We start from the raw sequence: 17,452 nt of genomic DNA, 5'->3' as shown, positions 1-17,452 counted from the left end.
AGAGAAGTAAAGTGTTGCTCTAAAAGGAGGCATTGGGGTATGTCCTACCTGCATTCATATTTTGGCTCTACCATTTACCAGATGGGATCACCATGGCCAGGTTCGAAATTTGTGACACTTGTCTTCTACTTCTTCCATTGTGACTATTAAAGACATGATGTCTATGAAGTTCATTGTACATTAATGCTTTAATTATTATTCTTGTTTCAGACACTGTCACATGAACCCAAAGTCCTTCAGGAGGGTCTCCTTCAGTTGGACTCCATCCTTTCATCCTTGGAGCCCTTACACCGCCCAATTGAATCCCCTGGAGGTTCAGTGTTGTTGCGAGAACTGGCTTGTGCTGGCAATGTTGCTGATGCTACCCTCTCAGCTCAGGCCACACCTCTACTGCATGCACTCACTGCTGCCCATGCCTACATCATGATGTTTGTTCATACTTGCAGAGTTGGACAGGTAAGAACTGGGGGTGAACAAGTTAGTTTAAAGCTGGCAAAATACATAGGGCACATACTGGGCATCTTAACTATGCTTATTAGAAGCAGTTCTACCTGGGCTAGCTGCTAAAAGAACAGATTTTTCTTTTGGTGGGGGATGCAGGTTTATGCTTCAAGATGCTGTCTGGTATTGAATGGAGCACTGGGTGTTATATGCAAACAATGAATCATGGAACACTACGTCACAAAAAAAAAGATGCTATCTAGTTTCATTTTCCCTTAGTATTTTTTTTCATTAGAATTTGGGTGACCACATAATTTGTTTTGTGAGTTAGACTTTTTTGAGAGTGAAAGTTGAGTTGGAAACCTTGTTGAGTGCTACCTCAGGAATTTGATCACTGCACATGTTTTATTAGGTTAATGTAAATAATAGGCATTAATAGGAATACCTGGGTGGCTCAGTCGGTTAAGCGTCTGCCTTCGGCTCAAATCATGATCTCAGGGTCCTGGGATCGAGCCCCACATCAGACTCTCAGCTCAGTGGGGAGTCTGCTTCTCCCTCTCACTCTCCCTCTGTTCTCGCTCTCTCTCTCAAACAAATAAAATCTTTTTTTAAAAAATAACAGGCATTAATAGATCTGTAGCAGCCACATAGGCCAACTGGGATATATAGTCACCTTTTTTAGTGGGCAAGCTTCAGTTGGGTGCTCATCTGGCCTTATTACTTGCTAATCTTTGTACAAATGCATGTGGGCCTGATAATGGGATGGCAGGAAGGAAATTCGACCATAGTACATTTAAGTCAATGGTCATTAACAGAGATGAGTAAAGATGACCTAAATATCAAACCGTATGCCTGCAATTCATGTGAGGTTCCTCTTGTGGTTCCAGAAAGATGGGGGGGCGGTTGTGTGTGTGCTCACAGTTTTACAACTTTTAGTCCTCAAGTAATCAATTCTAAAGATTAATGATGTAATGTTTTAGCAACCTTGTTTTATGCTGTTGAGCCAGGAGTATATTCTTTGTATCAAATCAAATGAAAAGCACGGAAATAAACTATTTAGAAAATAATACAATTACATAACATTGGTTTGGGATTTATTTTCATGACTTTTTATTAAATGAAATAAAAAGATGAAATGTTCACTTCAAGGAATTAGATAAATCTAAATATTTATTGAAGTTAAGAAATAAGAGGGAAATAGCACGTCCTGCACCACCTAACAAAATTACAAGACTGTCAATGAATCTGCAAAACCGTTTCTTTAAAAAGAGTTGCCTATGACCATTGCCTTTTGCTTTACAAAAAGCAATGAGAAGAAAATGAGAAGGGATGTTAGATATAGACTGTAAATGTTGCAGAGGGCATCCCAAAGATCAGCTTCTGTTTACTTTGATTGCAGAGTGAAATTCGTTCCATCTCCGTAAACCAGTGGGGTTCTCAGTTGGGTCTGAGTGTTCTGAGCAAGCTGAGCCAGTTATATTGTTCCCTGGTGTGGGAAAGCACTGTTCTTCTCTCCCTGTGTACCCCAAACAGGTAAGGGAATGGTCATCTCTTTATCATCTCTATTGTCTTTCTTAATAGAGAACTAAGTTCAGTGATCCTGGAGGATTGCTTTGGTCAAGAACGGAAGGCTATTACTAAAGAGTTCAGAGGGTTCCTTGTCTGTCTTAATCTATTCAGGCTATCACAAAATATCACAGACTGGATCCTTATAAACAGAAATTTATTGCTAATAGTTCTGGAAGTCTGAGACTATGGTGCTAGCTAGCATGGCTGGGTGAGGGACCTTTTCTGGGTTGCAGATTTTTCATTGTATCCTCACATAGTGGAAGGGACTAGGAATGTTTCTGGAGCATCTTTTATGAAACAGTAGTCCCATTCATGAAGGTTCTACCCTCAAGATTTAAGCACTTCCCAAAGGCCTTACCTACTAGTACTATCACATTGGTCATTAGGATTTCAACAAACGAATTTTGAGGGGACACAAACTTTCACTCCACAGTATTGTCCTTCCCATTTACCAGCCTAAGGACATGCTTACAGTGTTTGTTATCTTCTGCATCTTTGATCTTATGTCCTAATTATTCTGTGTCAGCGTGATAGGTGTTTAAAATTTGTTAGCCAAATCTAAAGTTGAGTTGGAAATCTTGTTGAGTGCTACCTCAGGAATTTGATCATTATACATGTTTTATTAGGTTTACTTCCCTGTTATAGGAGGGATATTGTCAGCCAAGCAGATTAGGGACCAAGCACAACTTAAGAAATGAGCTATCAGGGTTCTTTTTACTCATGGTTTGTCTTGTTGCAGCCTACCATCTGGGTGTGAATTTGGCCAGGCAGACATGCAGAAACTGGTTCCAAAGGATGAGAAGGCAGGTACGACCCAGGGCGGAAAAAGATCAGGTAACTCCAAGAAACTAAAATCTTAGTCATTAATTCTCTTAAGTTTTATCTCTATGTCTTTATAGGTCTGTTGTGAATATTAAGTTAGCTCTATTGTCTTTAGTCCTCAATTTTTTTCCTTTCATTTTTATTTTAAAATTATTTTCACTTTCTCTATAAAATGTATATACACAATGGTAAAAGTTACAAGTTGTAGTAGAAAGAATCACATTTGTACCACAAATAAATAATATTTTGGAACTATATGCCTAGTCTTTCTCCCTAGGGATACATTTTATTAGCATAGTTGTGATTATCTATCTTGGAGATAATATTTTATGGATCTCTTTTTACTTAACATTAAGTGCCATGTAAAGGGTCTGTGAATTAACCATTCCCTATTAAGTTTTCTAACATACTATTTTGAAATATGAGTATCTTTTTATATAGTTTTATGCAAATGGAAAATTAATTCCTAGAAATTACTGTATTGAAGGCTATGGCGGGACTCTTAATTTTTGTATGCTTATTTTTCAGAAGTTTAATTTTACTGTTAAAAATGGCAAATGATTGTTTTAAGTGGCTGTGGAACACTTTAGAACCACACTGTTCAATATGGTAGCTACTAGCCACGTGTTGACTGTTGAACACTTGTAATGTGGCCAGTATAACTAAAAAGTTGGATTTTTTTCCTTCTTTTGCTCTCCCTCCCTCCTCCTTCCTTCCTTTTCTGTCTTCCCACTTGCTCTTTTTTTTTTCTTTATTTCCTCTTGTAAGGGGGAGGGTTTATTGGGTTGATTTGTGTGTGTCTCCCCACCACACAAAAAAAATACTGTGTTGAGGCACTAACTCCCTCCCAGCACCTCAAAATGTGACTTTATTTGGAAATAGGGTTGTTAAAGATGTAGTTAAGATGGGGTGATAGATTGGATGGAAAAAACTGAATTCTTAATTTTTATATAACTAGTGTTATTCTGTACAGTTAGAAGGCTTTTAAGTATGTTTAGAACAACTTTGGTATGTGAATGTATTTTTCTTTCAGCTAAATTGTATGAAATAAATGTAGGTCAGTTATTTTTATGAAAATTTAATGTCTGGGACACCTGGATGGCTCAGTCGTTAAGCTTCTGCCTTCGGCTCAGGTCATGATCCCAGGGTGCTGGGATCAAGCCCCTCTTCTCCCTCTCCCACTCCGTCTGCTTGTGTTCCCTCTCTAGCTTCATCTCTCTCTGTCAAATAAATAAATAAAATCTTTAAAAAAAATTTAATGTCTGAATTGAGATGTACTCTAAGTATATTTCATATACATACCTGTTTTTTAAAAATCCTGAGTATAAAAATGTATACTCAATAATTTTTATATATGATTATATCTTGAAATAAAAATTGACTATATTGGGTTAAGCAGTATATTAAAAATTATCTGTTTTTACTTTTTAATGTGGCTACTAGAAAATTTAAAATTATGTGGCTCATTTATTTCTATCGGACAGTGCTATTTACTTTTTCTGATTGCATATTTAATCTATTTTTCTAAATTTTTATTTTTATTTTTGTATATTTTTGAAGTTTTTTAAAATTCCAGTTAACATACAGTGTTGTATTAGTTTCAGTTGTACAATAAACTGATTCAACAATTCCATACATCACCCAGTACTCATAAAGACAAGTACACTCCTTAATCCCAATTACCTATATAATATAACACATCCCTGACACCCTCCCCTGTGGTAATGATCAGTTCTGTATAATTAAGAATTTGTTTCTTGGTTTGTCACTCTCTTTTTTCCCCTGTAGCTTGTTTGTCGTTAAATTCCACATAGGAGTGAAATCATATGGTATTTGTCTTTCTCTGACTTATTTTGCTTAGCATTATGCACTCTAAGTCTATCCATGTCCTTGAAAATGACAACATTTCATTCTTTTTTATGGTTGAATGGTATTCCATTGTATGTATAGGCCACCACTTCTTTATCCCTTCATCAGTCCATATCTTGGCTATTGTAAATAATGCTGCTATAATGCATGTATCCCTTTGAATTAGTGTTTTTGTATTCTTTGGGTAAATACCTACTAGTGCAATTGCTGGATCATAGGGTAGTTCTGTTCTTTCTGAGGAACCTCCATACTGTTCCCTACAGTTGGCTGCACCAGTTTGCATCCCCACCAACAATGCATGAGTGTTCCTTTTTCTGCACATCCTCAACAACACCTTTTGTTTATTATTTGTTTGTTTTGATTTGCATTTCCTTTATGGTAAGTGATGATGAACGTCTTTGCTTGTATCTTTTGGCCATCTGTATATCTTCTTTGGAGAAATGTCTTCTGCCCATTTTTTAGGTGGATTATGTGTTTTTTGGGTATTGAGTTGTATGAGTTCTTTACATTTTTTGGATATTAACCCTTTATCAGATATGTCATTTGCAGATACCTTCTCCCGTTCTGTAGGTTGCCTTTCAGTTTTGTTGATTGTTTCCTTCACTGTGCAAGAAACTTTTTATTTTGATGTAGTCCCAATAGTTTTTTATTTTGTTTCCCTTTCCTTAGGAGACCTATCTAAAAAAAAAGTTGCTATGGCTGATGTCATAGAGGTTACTGCCTATGTTCTGTTCTAGGATTTTTTATACATTCAGGTCTCACATTTAGGTCTTCAATCCATTTTGAATTTATTTTTGTGTATGGTGTAAGAAAATGGTGCAGTTTCATTCTTCTGCATGTTGCTGTCCAGTTTTCCCATTAGCATTTATTGAAGAGACGGTCTTTTTTCCTATTGGATATTCTTTCCTTTGTTGAAGATTAATTGACCATATAGTTGTGTGTTTAATTCAGGGTTTTCTTCCCTGTTCCACTGATATATGTGTCTGGTTTTGTGCCACTGCCATACTTTTTTGATTACCGCGGTTTCATAATATAACTTGAAATCTAGAATTGTGATGCCTCCAGCTTTTTTTTTTTCTTTTTCAAGATTGCTTTCACGGTCTTTTGTGTTTCCATACAAATGTTACGATTGTTCTGGTTCTGTAAAAAAATGCTGTTGGTATTCTGATACAGATTGCATTAAATGTGTAGACTCCTTTGGGTAGTATAGACATTTCAGCGATATTTGTTCTTAAATCTGTGAGCATGGAATGTCTTTCCATTTCTTTGTGTCATCTTGAATTTCTTTCATCGGTGTTTTATAGGTTTCAGAGTACAGGTTCCTGACCTCTTTGGTTAGGTTTATTCCTAGGTATGTTATTTCTGGTGTAATTGTAAATGAGATTGTTTTCTTAATTTTTCTTTCTCCTGCTTCATTATTGGTGTATAGAAATGCAACAGATTTCTGTACATTGATTTTGTATCCTGTGACTTCATTGATAGGTACATCAGTTCCAGCATTTTTTAGTGGAGTCTATAGGGTTTTCTATATATAGTATTATGTCATCTGCAAATAGTAAAAGTTTCATCTCTTTCTTACTGATTTGGATGCCTTTTTCTTTTTTTTTTGTCTGATTGCTGTGGCTAGGACTTACAGTATTATGATGAGTAAAAGTGGTGAGAGTGGACATCCTTGTCTTCCTCACCTTAAGGGAAATGTCCTTAGTTTTTCCCCATTAAGGATGATGTTAGCTCTGTTTTTCGTATATGGCCTTTATTATATTTAGGTATGTTCCCTCTAAGCCTACTTTGTTGAGGGTTTTTTTTTTTATGATTTATTTATTTTGAGAGAGCATGAGCTACAGGATGGGGCAGACGGAGAGAATCCTCAAGCAGACTCCTCCCTGAGCATGGAGCCCCATTGCAGGGCTTTATCCCAGGACCTGAGGTCATGACCTGAGACAAAATCAAGAGTCGAGCCCTTAAACAACTGAGCCACCCAGACGCCCCTTGAAGGTTATGATGAATGGATGTTGTACTTTGTCAAGTGCTGTTTCTTCGTCTATTAAAATGATCATATGCTCTTATCTTCTCTTATTGATGTGATATATCACATTGACTGAATTTGTGGTTGTTGAACTACCCTTGCAGCCCGGGAATAAATCCCGTTTGATCCTGGTGAATTTTTTTTTTTTTAATGTATTGTTGAATCAGATTGCTAGTATTTTTATTGAGAATTTTTGCATCTCTATTCATCAAGGATATTGGCCTGTAGTTCTCTTTTTTTAGTGGAGTCTTTGGTTTTGGAATCAGGATAATGCTGGCATTCTTCTTTAAAGAGTTCACAGGTGACATCCAGTCCTGGACTTCTGTTTGTTGGGAATTTTTTTATTATTAACTCAATTTCTTTGCTGGTTATCAGAAATTTTCTATTTCCTCCTGTTTCAGTTTTGGTAGTTGATATATTTGTAGGAATTTATCCATTTCTTCTAGGTTGTCCAGTTTGTTGACATATAATTTTTCATAACATTCTCATGATTTTTTGTATTTCTGTGGTTTTAGTTATTTCTCCTCTCTCATATGTGATTTTATTTGAGTCTGTTGTTTTTTTTTAAACAAGTCTGACAGGATTAAAGAACCAGCTCATGGTATCATTGAACTGTTCTATTGTTTCTTTAGTTCTGTATCATTAATTTCTACTCTAATCTTTATTATTTCCTTCCTTCTGCTGGTTTTCGGTCTTGTTCTTTTTCTAGCTCCTTTTGGTGTAAGGTTAGGTTGTTTGAGACTTCTCTTGCTTGTTGAGGTAGGCCTGTATTGCCATGTACTTCCTTCCCTCTTAGAACTGCTTTTGCTGCATCCCAAAGATTTTGGACCATCATGTTGTCATTTGTTCCCAATTACTTTTTTGTTTCTTCTTTGATTTCCTGGTTGACTCATTTATTGTTGAGTAGCATGTTCTTTAACCTCCATGTATTTGTGATCTTTCCAGATTTTATCTTGTGGTTGACTTCTAGTGTCATAGCATTGTGGTCTGAAAAGATATGCATGGTATGACTTCAATCTTGTTGAATTTATTCAGGCCTAGTGTTCTGGACTAATATGTGGTATGTTCTGTAGACTGTTACATATGTAATTATAAAGAATATGTATTCTATTTTGTTTTAGGATGGAATGTTCAGGATATATCTATTAAATCCATCTGGTTCAGTGTGCGATTTCAAAGCCATTATTGTTGATTTTCTGTTTAGATGATCTGTTGATGTAAGTGGGGTGTTAAAGTCCCCTACTATTATTGTATTACTATTGATCAGTTCCTTTATGTTTGTTATTATCTGTGTATTGGGTGCTCTTACGAGGGTACATAAATATTTACAATTGTTTCTTGTTGGATTGTCCCCTTTATTACTATATAGTGTCTTTCTTTGTCTCATTACAGTCTTTGTTTTAAAGTCTATTTTGCCCAATATAAGTATTGCTACTCCGGCTTTCTTTTGACAACCATTTGCATGATAAATATTTCTCCCCATCCCCTCATGTTCCATTTGCAGGTGTCTTTAGGTCTAAAATGAGTCTCTTGTAGGCAGCATATAGATGGGTCTTCCTTTTTTATCCATTCTGTCACCCTGTCTTTTGACTGGAGTGTTTATTAGTCCATTTATATTCAAAGTATAATTATCAATAGGTAGGTAGGTATTTGCCATTTTATTACTTGTTTTGTGGTTGATTCCAGAGATTTTCTCTGATCCTTTCTTGTCTCTCTCTCTTTCACAGTTTGCTGATTTTCTTTAGTGAAATATTTGAATTTCTTCCTCTTTATTCTCTGCATATTTACCTAGTGGTTTTTGATACACGGTTACCATTATATTTGTATATAACATCTTTTACATATAGCAGTTTAAGTTTGAACCCGTTCTTTCCTCCCCACATTTTAGGGTATGTATTACTATATTTTAAATCCTTTTTTTGGTGAGTTCCTCGATACTGTCACTTTTGGTCTTTCCTTTCCACTCATAGAGTCCTCTTTAATATTTCTTACAGGGCTGGTTTAGTGATCGTGAACTCCTTTAGTTTTTGTTTGTCTGGGAAACTATTTATCTCTCCTTCAAACCGAATGATAGCCTTTCTGGATAGAGTATTGCTGCTGCAGATTTTTCCTATTCAGCACTTTGAATATATCATGCCACTCCCTTCTGGCTTGCCAAGTTTCTGCTGAAAAATCTCCTGCTTGCCTTCTGGGTTTTCCCTTGTAAGTTAATGACTTCTTTTATCTTGCTGCTTTTAAATTTTTCTCTTTTATCACTATATTTTGCAACTTTAATTACAGTATGTCATGGTGTTGATCTGCATTTATTGATTTTGTTGGGGTTTCTCTGTGCCTCCTGGATCTTGATGTCTGTTTCCTTCTCAAATTAGGAGAGTTTCCAGCTATTACTTCTTCAAATAAATTCTCTGCTCCCTTCTCTCTCTTCTTCTGGGTCTCCTATAGTACAGATGTTACTATGTTTGATGGACTCACTGAGTTCCATAAATCTATTCTCCTATTGCCTAAATCTTTTCTCTCTTTTGTTCAGCTTGATTACTTTCCATTGCTGTCGTCTTCTAGGTCACTAGTTTGTTCCTCTGCTTCTTCCATACTGTTGTTTGTTCCATCAAGCGTGTTTCTCCTTTCATTTATTGAACCCTTTATCTCTCCTGTGTTGTTCCTTATCTCTGTGTTAAGGGTCTCACTCATGCCTTCCACTCTTTTCTCAAGTCCAGTGAGTATCCTCATGATCATTGCCTTAAATTCTCTATCAGGCATGTTACTTATATCCGTTTCACTTAGATTTTTGGCCGTGGCCTTAAGCTGTTCTTTCATTTGTAATAAATTTCTTTGTCTCTTTATTTTGTCTGCCTCTCTGTGTTAAGTCAGTTGTGTCTTCTGCTCTTGAAAGTAGTGACTTTATGAAGAAGCAGTCCTAGAATGCCCTGGAGTGCAGTGTGCCCTGTTCACCAGAACATGGTACTTCAGGAGAGTATCCTGTATATTATGCTTATGTCTTGCTGTTTTGTCTAAGTTATTTTTCCTGTCTGTGCAGCCATTTGCACTGACTCTCTCTGCCTTCTGTGAGCTGTACTTGCTCTCTGTAATGTTAGTGGGACCTAGGCAGGCTAGCTCTGAGGGGCATGTCCACTGGTGAACTTAAAAGCTGGAAGGTGGTGTTAGGAAAATGTGCACTGGACCACTAGTCCTATGCCAGGTTCCTCAAAACACTGAAGCGGCTACGGACATGCCTAGGTGGGGTATGTGCGGATTTAACAGAATTTGCCCTGAGTAGGTGAGTCCTCAGGTGACCTCGTGGCTGTGGTGCACTGCTAGCAAGTTAGGTAGCACTTGCCTGTACAGCCTCGCCTCCTGCAGGGTGCTCTGTGTTAGTGCTGGGGGGCAGGGAGGTGGGGTGGGGAATGGCTCCCACCAGCTCTCTCCTTTTCGGAGAAATCTCCCAACATGCTCCTAAATCAATATCAACAGATCTGTCTTCCCGATTGCCCTCAGCATTGTGTTAAACTGCCGTTTTTATGTTACTTCTTCATACAGACTGCTGTCTCTTTAAGAGTGGTGACCCAATGATAGTTGGTCCAGTGCTAAGTCGTCTTACTTTTAAAACTCCAGACTCCCAAGTCCCAGTGGTTTTACAAACTCCCGAAATTCAGCCACTCTGATTTTTAAAGCCAGATTATGGGGATTACTCTCCCCGTTTGAGCTTCTTAGTGCAAGTGCCCATTTCTCTGCCCTTGCTATGTGCCCAGCTCCCTCCCTTCAGTGGGCAGCCTCCTTCTGCCTTTCTGACCTTCCTAAACTTTCAGATGCAGCTGCTTCTCTATATTTAGTTGTGGAGTTTGTTCTGCCAGCCTTCAGATTGTTCTTCAGTTTAATGACTTGGATGTGGATGATACCTAGTTGTAAATGTAGGACTGGGTGAGCTCAGGGTCCTCCTACTCTGCCATCTTTCCAAGCTTCTCCTTGTATAGTGTTTTGTTTTGTTTTTTAATTTTTTTAATTTAAGTAATTACACCCAGCATGGGGCTCAAATTCAACAACCCCAGGATCAAGAGTCGCAGGCTCTTCCAGCTGAGCCAGCAAGGCACCCTGTACAGTGATATTTTAGAAAATAGCTTTTGTGTCATATCACAGTAAAGTCACAAATTGCAGTAAGCAGAAACTATACACAATTTTCAGACTCTAATACAACAAACCTAAAATAAAAACTTTTCCCCTTATATTATCTCAAGGAAGAAATAAATTTAATAAACTATTAAGGAAACAAGACAATTCTGTGTATAAAAACTGATAGGATATGCTTAAAAATTGTATTTAGGTTACTAAACATAAGGGAAATGCTTAAGGAACAGATAAAGGATTTATATGACAGTTATTATGGGAGAGGGGAGAGAATTAATAAACACAAACCTTTGGCCCAGTTAAATTTGGAGAAAATGGACCAAACCAAAAATTAGAACCTCAAATTTAGTCAAAATAAACCAAATTTGAATCAAGGAAAAAATAAATAATTTACTAAGAAGTATGAATAAAATTAGATTCCGTGTCAAAGAATTGCTTCACCTAATAATCTGGATATATTTTTTTCCAGCAATTTCTTTCACACATTTAAAAAGATGATTCCATTTCCACCTAGTTCTTTTTTAGAACATTACAAAGAACACTTAGTGATGTGTTTTATTAAAAGTTTGTCTAAATCTGATTATTAGTTATAAGAGCATGCATATCTCCACCAAAAAAAAGATACATCTCACATTCATACACAAAAATCTTAAATGCCATAAAATATATTTCTCCAGTGGCAATCTGTGATGTTTAATTTGAGTTTATTGACAAGCCATAAAATATTAACAGGGTATTCACCTTGACAGCATTGGCTGGAGGGCAGGGAACACCACGCACATTGTAGTCTATGTGAATGGTGCTCCCTATGTCATACAGTGCCTATGGTTTTGCAGGGTAGCCCTGGGTTAAAACAGTTCATATGCTCCTGCTGGAAGATGTCAGTATTGGCTACCTAGAAGGGCTCCAAGGAAAGGAGCATATCAGTAGTTATGTTTTGTTTTTGTTTTTCCTTTTCAGATTTAGGAAGTAATGGACATTTTTAAAGAGTAACAAGCACCATAGGTAGCTCTTTCTTGTGACTCTCAGGACAAGGAACCAGGTAAGTGATGACTCAACATGGTCTTATTGCTCCCCTCTTATGTCTACAGATGGGGAACAGGATGGAACAGCTGCAAGTATGGATGCTTCTACCCAGGGCTTATTAGAAGGCATTGGACTTGATGGTGACACATTGGCTCCCATGGAGACAGATGAACCTACTGCTTCAGACTCTAAAGGCAAATCTAAAATCACACCTGCTATGGCTGCAAGAATCAAGCAGATCAAGCCTTTATTGTCAGGTAAGTGATTTTCTTCATTCTACTCCCTTTTCTGGCTTTCAGAGCCTTAACCAGTTCTTAGACAAATTCAGTTGGTCTGGTTCTGTTGTTTCCTTTAAAGAACTTATAAACTTGGGTGGCTTATTTTCAGGTGCTATCTACTACGTGACAGGCTCTGTACTAACTTCTAGGGATACAGGGATAAGAGACTTGCTTCCTGAAAGCGGTTTCTTTAATTCCTTCCTTGCTACTCATTCTTCAACTACTGCAAATGGCTCCTGCTCTTACCATTCCACTGAAATGACTCACCAGTGACCTGTTGCTAAGTCCATTGGATACTCTTCAGTCCCCTTCTCACTTGTCTGCAACATGATAGTCGGCCCATCACCTCAAAATGCTCTTTTCTTGGTTTCTGTGGTATTAAACTCTCCTGCTTTACTCTTACCTGTTTGGCTACTCCACCCAGTCTCCCTTTTCCTTTCTCTTTCCCTTAAATACAGCTGGCAAATGACATGGTTAATTCATGTTTTAATAATGTCATTTTGGCAGCTCTGCAAAGACTACATTAACATGATATAAGACTGTATTAAAGATGTGCACTGATCTGTCTTTGTCTTCTTTTGCCCCTTAATGTAATATCAATGTTTGGGGAACCTGTTTTGTATGTTCCTTAATATTTGCCACTTTCCGACACCTTAACGTAGAGGAAGGTGAAGACCTAACTCCTGGGAATCTGGAGCTTTGCCCCAAAGCAAGCAGAAAATGGCCTTTGGTGGGGCACCTGGGTGGCTCAGTTGGTTGAGGGTCTGACCTTTGATTTCAGCTCAGGTCATAAGATCAAGCCCCACATCAGGCTCCGTGCTGGGCATGGAGCCTGCTTGGGATGCTCCCTCTCTGCCCCTCCCCTGCTCATGCGTACACATGCACAGTCTCTCTGTAAATTAATTAATATTAAGAAAGCCACTTAATAAAATTTTTATGCTTTTCCTAGCGATCTTTTTCCTTTGGGGATCGTATATTTAATGTTGTGATCAGACAATATATACGATGTTCTTTCCTGGTCTAAGTGGTTAACAGTTTTGCTATTTTTATTTATTTTTTTTTAAGATTTTTATTTATTTATTTGAGAGAGCGAGAATGACAGAGAGAGTGCACATGAGAGAGGGCAGGGTTGGAGAGAGGAGCAGACTCCCCGCTGAGCGGGGAGCCCGATGCGGGACTCGATCCCGGGACTCCAGGACCATGACCTGAGCCGAAGGCAGCCGCTTAACTGACTGAGCCACCCACGCGCCCCAGTTTTGCTATTTTTAAAGTTCTGTAGGCATTTTAAGTGATTCTGTTCATTTAACTGGTTCATATTGATGCTTCTTCTACAAAGGTGGTTTCAACTCTGTACCTCCTTTAACAGTGTGTTTATCTTATTTGTCTTTCACATTTGTTATATATCAAGTGCCAATATACTTCTCTGTCTCCTGCCTTTAAAAGAGGCATTTATTCTCTGCGGAACTTCCTTTTTGGATTGTCCTATGTAGAAGCAAGTCCAAGTGTTTCCCAGGTGTTGTTGGGAGGAAGTGGTCAGTCATAAAAATGTATTGACAGTGATGTTATTCAGTTATAATGAAACCATTCTCAGCATACTCTCATGCCTTATTCTGACTTGGTTTCCAGCATCCTCCAGATTAGGCCGAGCGCTCGCTGAGCTTTTTGGACTCCTTGTTAAACTTTGTGTGGGGTCTCCTGTCCGCCAGAGAAGGAGCCATCATGCTGCCAGCACCACCACAGCACCAACACCTGCTGCTCGATCCACAGCCTCAGCCCTCACTAAGCTCCTCACAAAGGGCTTGTCTTGGCAGCCTCCACCATATACACCTACTCCCCGCTTCAGGTAAGTTCTACTTGAGATATAGAATCTAACTGATTCCTTTTCTACTTAGTGGAGAGTGAGCCACTAAACTAGAGGACTTGAAAGGTTCCCTGTTAACTCTAGATGTGTAGCCTACATGCAGTTTAATGTACTTGTCTTGGTTCTTAGTCTAGAATATAGAGATTTTTAAAGCATTTATGATCAAACTGTATTTCAGTAACCTTGTATTTTTTAGTGAGAACTGTCACCTTTTTTGCCTTAGAAGTTTTAATAACCAGACTAGCCAGCCACCCACCTGAATTCCAGTCAGTCTCTCAGTCACTTCAGTGCAATGTTAAATTTTACTCTAGGCAGCTACATGAATTCCCACCGCTTCTGTGACTGCCTCAGAGAAGGCTAAAATTTTGCTTTTTCCCCTCTTTCAGGCTGACATTCTTCATCTGTTCAGTTGGTTTTACATCCCCAATGCTGTTTGATGAGAGGAAGTATCCGTACCACCTCATGCTGCAGAAATTTCTCTGCTCTGGAGGCCACAATGCTCTTTTTGAGTAAGAATCAAGTTGCTTCACAGAGAAGCATTTCTTGGAGTTTGGTCTTTCTGTGCGCCTTAGCAGCACACAACTTTCTAAATCACCTATCCTGTAGTAGCGGGATACATAGAGACAGCCGTTAGTTGTACCCTTTCACATTCTGGGAACTAGCCATATTTGTCTCAAGTCTTCTTGGAGGGTGGGATTCAGCCTGTCCTAGAGGTGTTTGTAAGGGTCTCTGCTTTTCCTCATCTGGTTTTTAGTGCCAGGTATACATATTTTTCTAATAGACTTATCCTTTTCTTTTGTTTCTCTGATAATTTTTCTGCTTCTCTTGGTCTGAAGATTCTAAGCAGAGTTTCACTTTTTTTATTGAAGTATAGTTAACATACAATGTTATACTTGTTTCAGGTGGTCAACCTTGTGATTTGACAATTTTGTACATTATGCAGTGCTCATCACAATAAGTATAGTTATCATCTGTTACCATACAAAGTTACTACAATATTATTATCTTTATTCCCTATGCTGTACTTTTCATTTCTGTGACTTTTTTATTTTATAACTAAGTTTATACCTCTTAATCCCCTTTACCTATTTCGACCATCCCCCTACTCCCCTGTGCTCCCTCTGGCAACAGCCACTTTGCGTTTTTCTGTTTGTTCATTTTGGCTTTAAAAAGTAAAGCTAAGGGGCGCCTGGGTGTCTCAGTCGTTAAGCGTCTGCCTCTGGCTCGGGTCATGATCCCAGGGTCCTGGGATCGAGCCCCGCATTGGGCTCCCTGCTCCGCAGGGAGCCTGCTTCTCCCTCTCCTTCTCCCCCTGCTTGTGTTCCCTCTCTCGCTGTGTCTCTCTGTCAGATAAATAAAATCTTTTAAAAAAAAAAAGTAAAGCTAAAAGTGGTAATCATTTTGCATTCTATATGTGTATCAAATCATCACATTGTATACCTTAAACTTACATCTGTTAGATGTCAGTAATACCCCAATAAATCTGGAATAAACCCTCCCCTCAAAAAAAGATAAAGCTAATAAATGTACAGATGTTGGACGGATTAGCAGCTGTAGCTCCAAGAGGAGGGACATGTAATGCTGATGTAGATACTGGGAACCTTCTGAATGCCCCCCTCCCCGCCCTAATCTAAAATACTAATATTTTATCTCCATACTTTCTCTTATTTGAATTTTAGAACTTTCAATTGGGCTCTGTCCATGGGAGGCAAAGTTCCCGTTGCTGAGGGATTAGAGCATTCAGATTTACCTGATGGCACAGGAGAATTCCTAGATGCCTGGCTAATGCTGGTGGAGAAGATGGTGAATCCCACCACGGTGCTTGAATCTCCACATTCACTGCCTGCCAAATTGCCTGGAGGTGTCCAGAACTTTCCACAATTCAGTGCCCTCCGCTTCCTTGTGGTAACTCAGAAAGTGAGTATTAAGCATTCTGAAACCAAGAGGGATTTCTCATGCTGACTAGGTAGCTCTCCCTCTTTTTTGTCCTCCTTAACAAAATAACTTGATTGTTGGAGAACCATTGGATCCTACTCCCAGATAGGGCTGCCTTACAGAACGGGATAGAGACCACTGGAGAATTTCCTATAGTGTAAATATTTTAACTGTAAACCTGAGATTGGTATTTCAGGTTGGGTTAAATGCCCCTTCTCTGTGCTTCTTTAGGCCTCCTCAGTACTGACGTAGGGTTTATTGTTGGCACTGACCTTTCGTGGAAAGACTATCCCATAGGTCTTCGACTTATTCCTCCAGTGGCTTTGAGATAAAATGATCTTCACACAGCTTTTCAAATGACTTCTAGGCAGCCTTTACTTGCATCAAGAACCTGTGGAACCGGAAACCCCTGAAGGTATATGGTGGGCGAATGGCTGAGTCCATGCTGGCCATCCTATGCCACATTCTCCGAGGAGAACCTGTGATTCGAGAGAGACTGAGCAAAGAGAAGGAGGGATCTCGAGGAGAAGAGGACACAGGGCAAGAGGAAGGTGGCTCTCGCCGAGAACCTCAAGTCAACCAGCAGCAACTGCAACAGGTAGGATCCTGGCTTCCCACTCCAGGGCCCAGACTTTGCTGCCAATAGAAAACTCACAAACCCAGAAGTATATTCTAAGTTTACATGCCACTAAGTGGGCTGTGAGTTTTCTATGTTTACATGCCACAAAGTGCTTGGTGCTCTTAGCCAGGAGATAGGTTTAAGTTTGTTCCCTCTTCGCATTTCTTTTTTCTCCTGAGAAAACTGAGGTGTAGTTTCAGTGCTCCTAACCGGTATAAGATTTGTGTCCTCCCAAGCATGTTGTTTAGTATTAAAACTCTTTTATAGTATTCTCAGTAGGCTGTGGCTGCCTTGTTCTTTGGAGGTAAACTATCCTCTAGCTAGCTACTTACTGATTTATCTATAGAGGGAAGGGTTGAGGGTATCATGACCCAAATTTATTCTCTAACAAGAGCTCTCTGAAACCTTACCTACAAAACTTGTTTGTTTTTAAGTAAATACATAAACCACATTTTGAAAAATCAGAGGCTAGAAGCGGAGGGGGGAGGCACTTACGATCCTGACCTTTCAGTCTCACAGAGCATTTAGCGTATTCCTCTGGGAATTTGTGTGTGTGTATGTATGTACTCTCTATGTCTAGAGTCCTCTTCAAATATGTCTTCTATAAGCAATAAATGGTCACTTTAAGAAAATTTGGAAATAAAATATTTTTAAAGTCATTTATAATATCAACACACAAGATAGTTTTTCATCACTTAGTTTTATGCCTAATTTTTACATAATTAACATGCAATATATAGAATTGTGCTATCATTAAGAAAATGCTTTTTTAACTTCTTGTCATTCTTTTATTACTGGATATTGGTTTTCTTACTTGATGTTGTAAAGCTGTGGTGTATAGTTTCTTTTCGTACAAATCTTTCTGTACATCTCATGATTATTTCCTA

General features: G+C 38.5%; 1 protein-coding gene across 11 annotated transcripts in view; it reads left to right on the top strand.

The window, feature by feature from the left end:
* HUWE1 (HECT, UBA and WWE domain containing E3 ubiquitin protein ligase 1) overlaps positions 1-17,452 on the top strand; it is a 162,842-nt gene that overhangs the window by 94,501 nt on the left and 50,889 nt on the right. For 10 of the 11 annotated variants that reach the window (XM_073889205.1, XM_073889212.1, XM_073889213.1 and 7 more), the window contains 8 exons: positions 211-456; positions 1,841-1,974; positions 2,750-2,844; positions 11,938-12,129; positions 13,777-13,993; positions 14,398-14,520; positions 15,691-15,928; positions 16,314-16,544. In XM_073889205.1, coding sequence (XP_073745306.1) covers positions 211-456; positions 1,841-1,974; positions 2,750-2,844; positions 11,938-12,129; positions 13,777-13,993; positions 14,398-14,520; positions 15,691-15,928; positions 16,314-16,544 — 1,476 coding nt within the window. The remainder of the gene's footprint in view (positions 1-210; positions 457-1,840; positions 1,975-2,749; positions 2,845-11,937; positions 12,130-13,776; positions 13,994-14,397; positions 14,521-15,690; positions 15,929-16,313; positions 16,545-17,452) is intronic. The other variant, XM_073889209.1, reaches the window with a different exon arrangement.

This window comes from Callorhinus ursinus, unplaced genomic scaffold (genome assembly GCF_003265705.2).
Source record: "Callorhinus ursinus isolate GAN/ISIS: 27379988/994484 unplaced genomic scaffold, GSC_fseal_2.0 scaffold103, whole genome shotgun sequence".
Classification (NCBI taxonomy): domain Eukaryota; kingdom Metazoa; phylum Chordata; class Mammalia; order Carnivora; family Otariidae; genus Callorhinus; species Callorhinus ursinus.
This window is presented reverse-complemented; position numbering and strand designations above follow the sequence as displayed.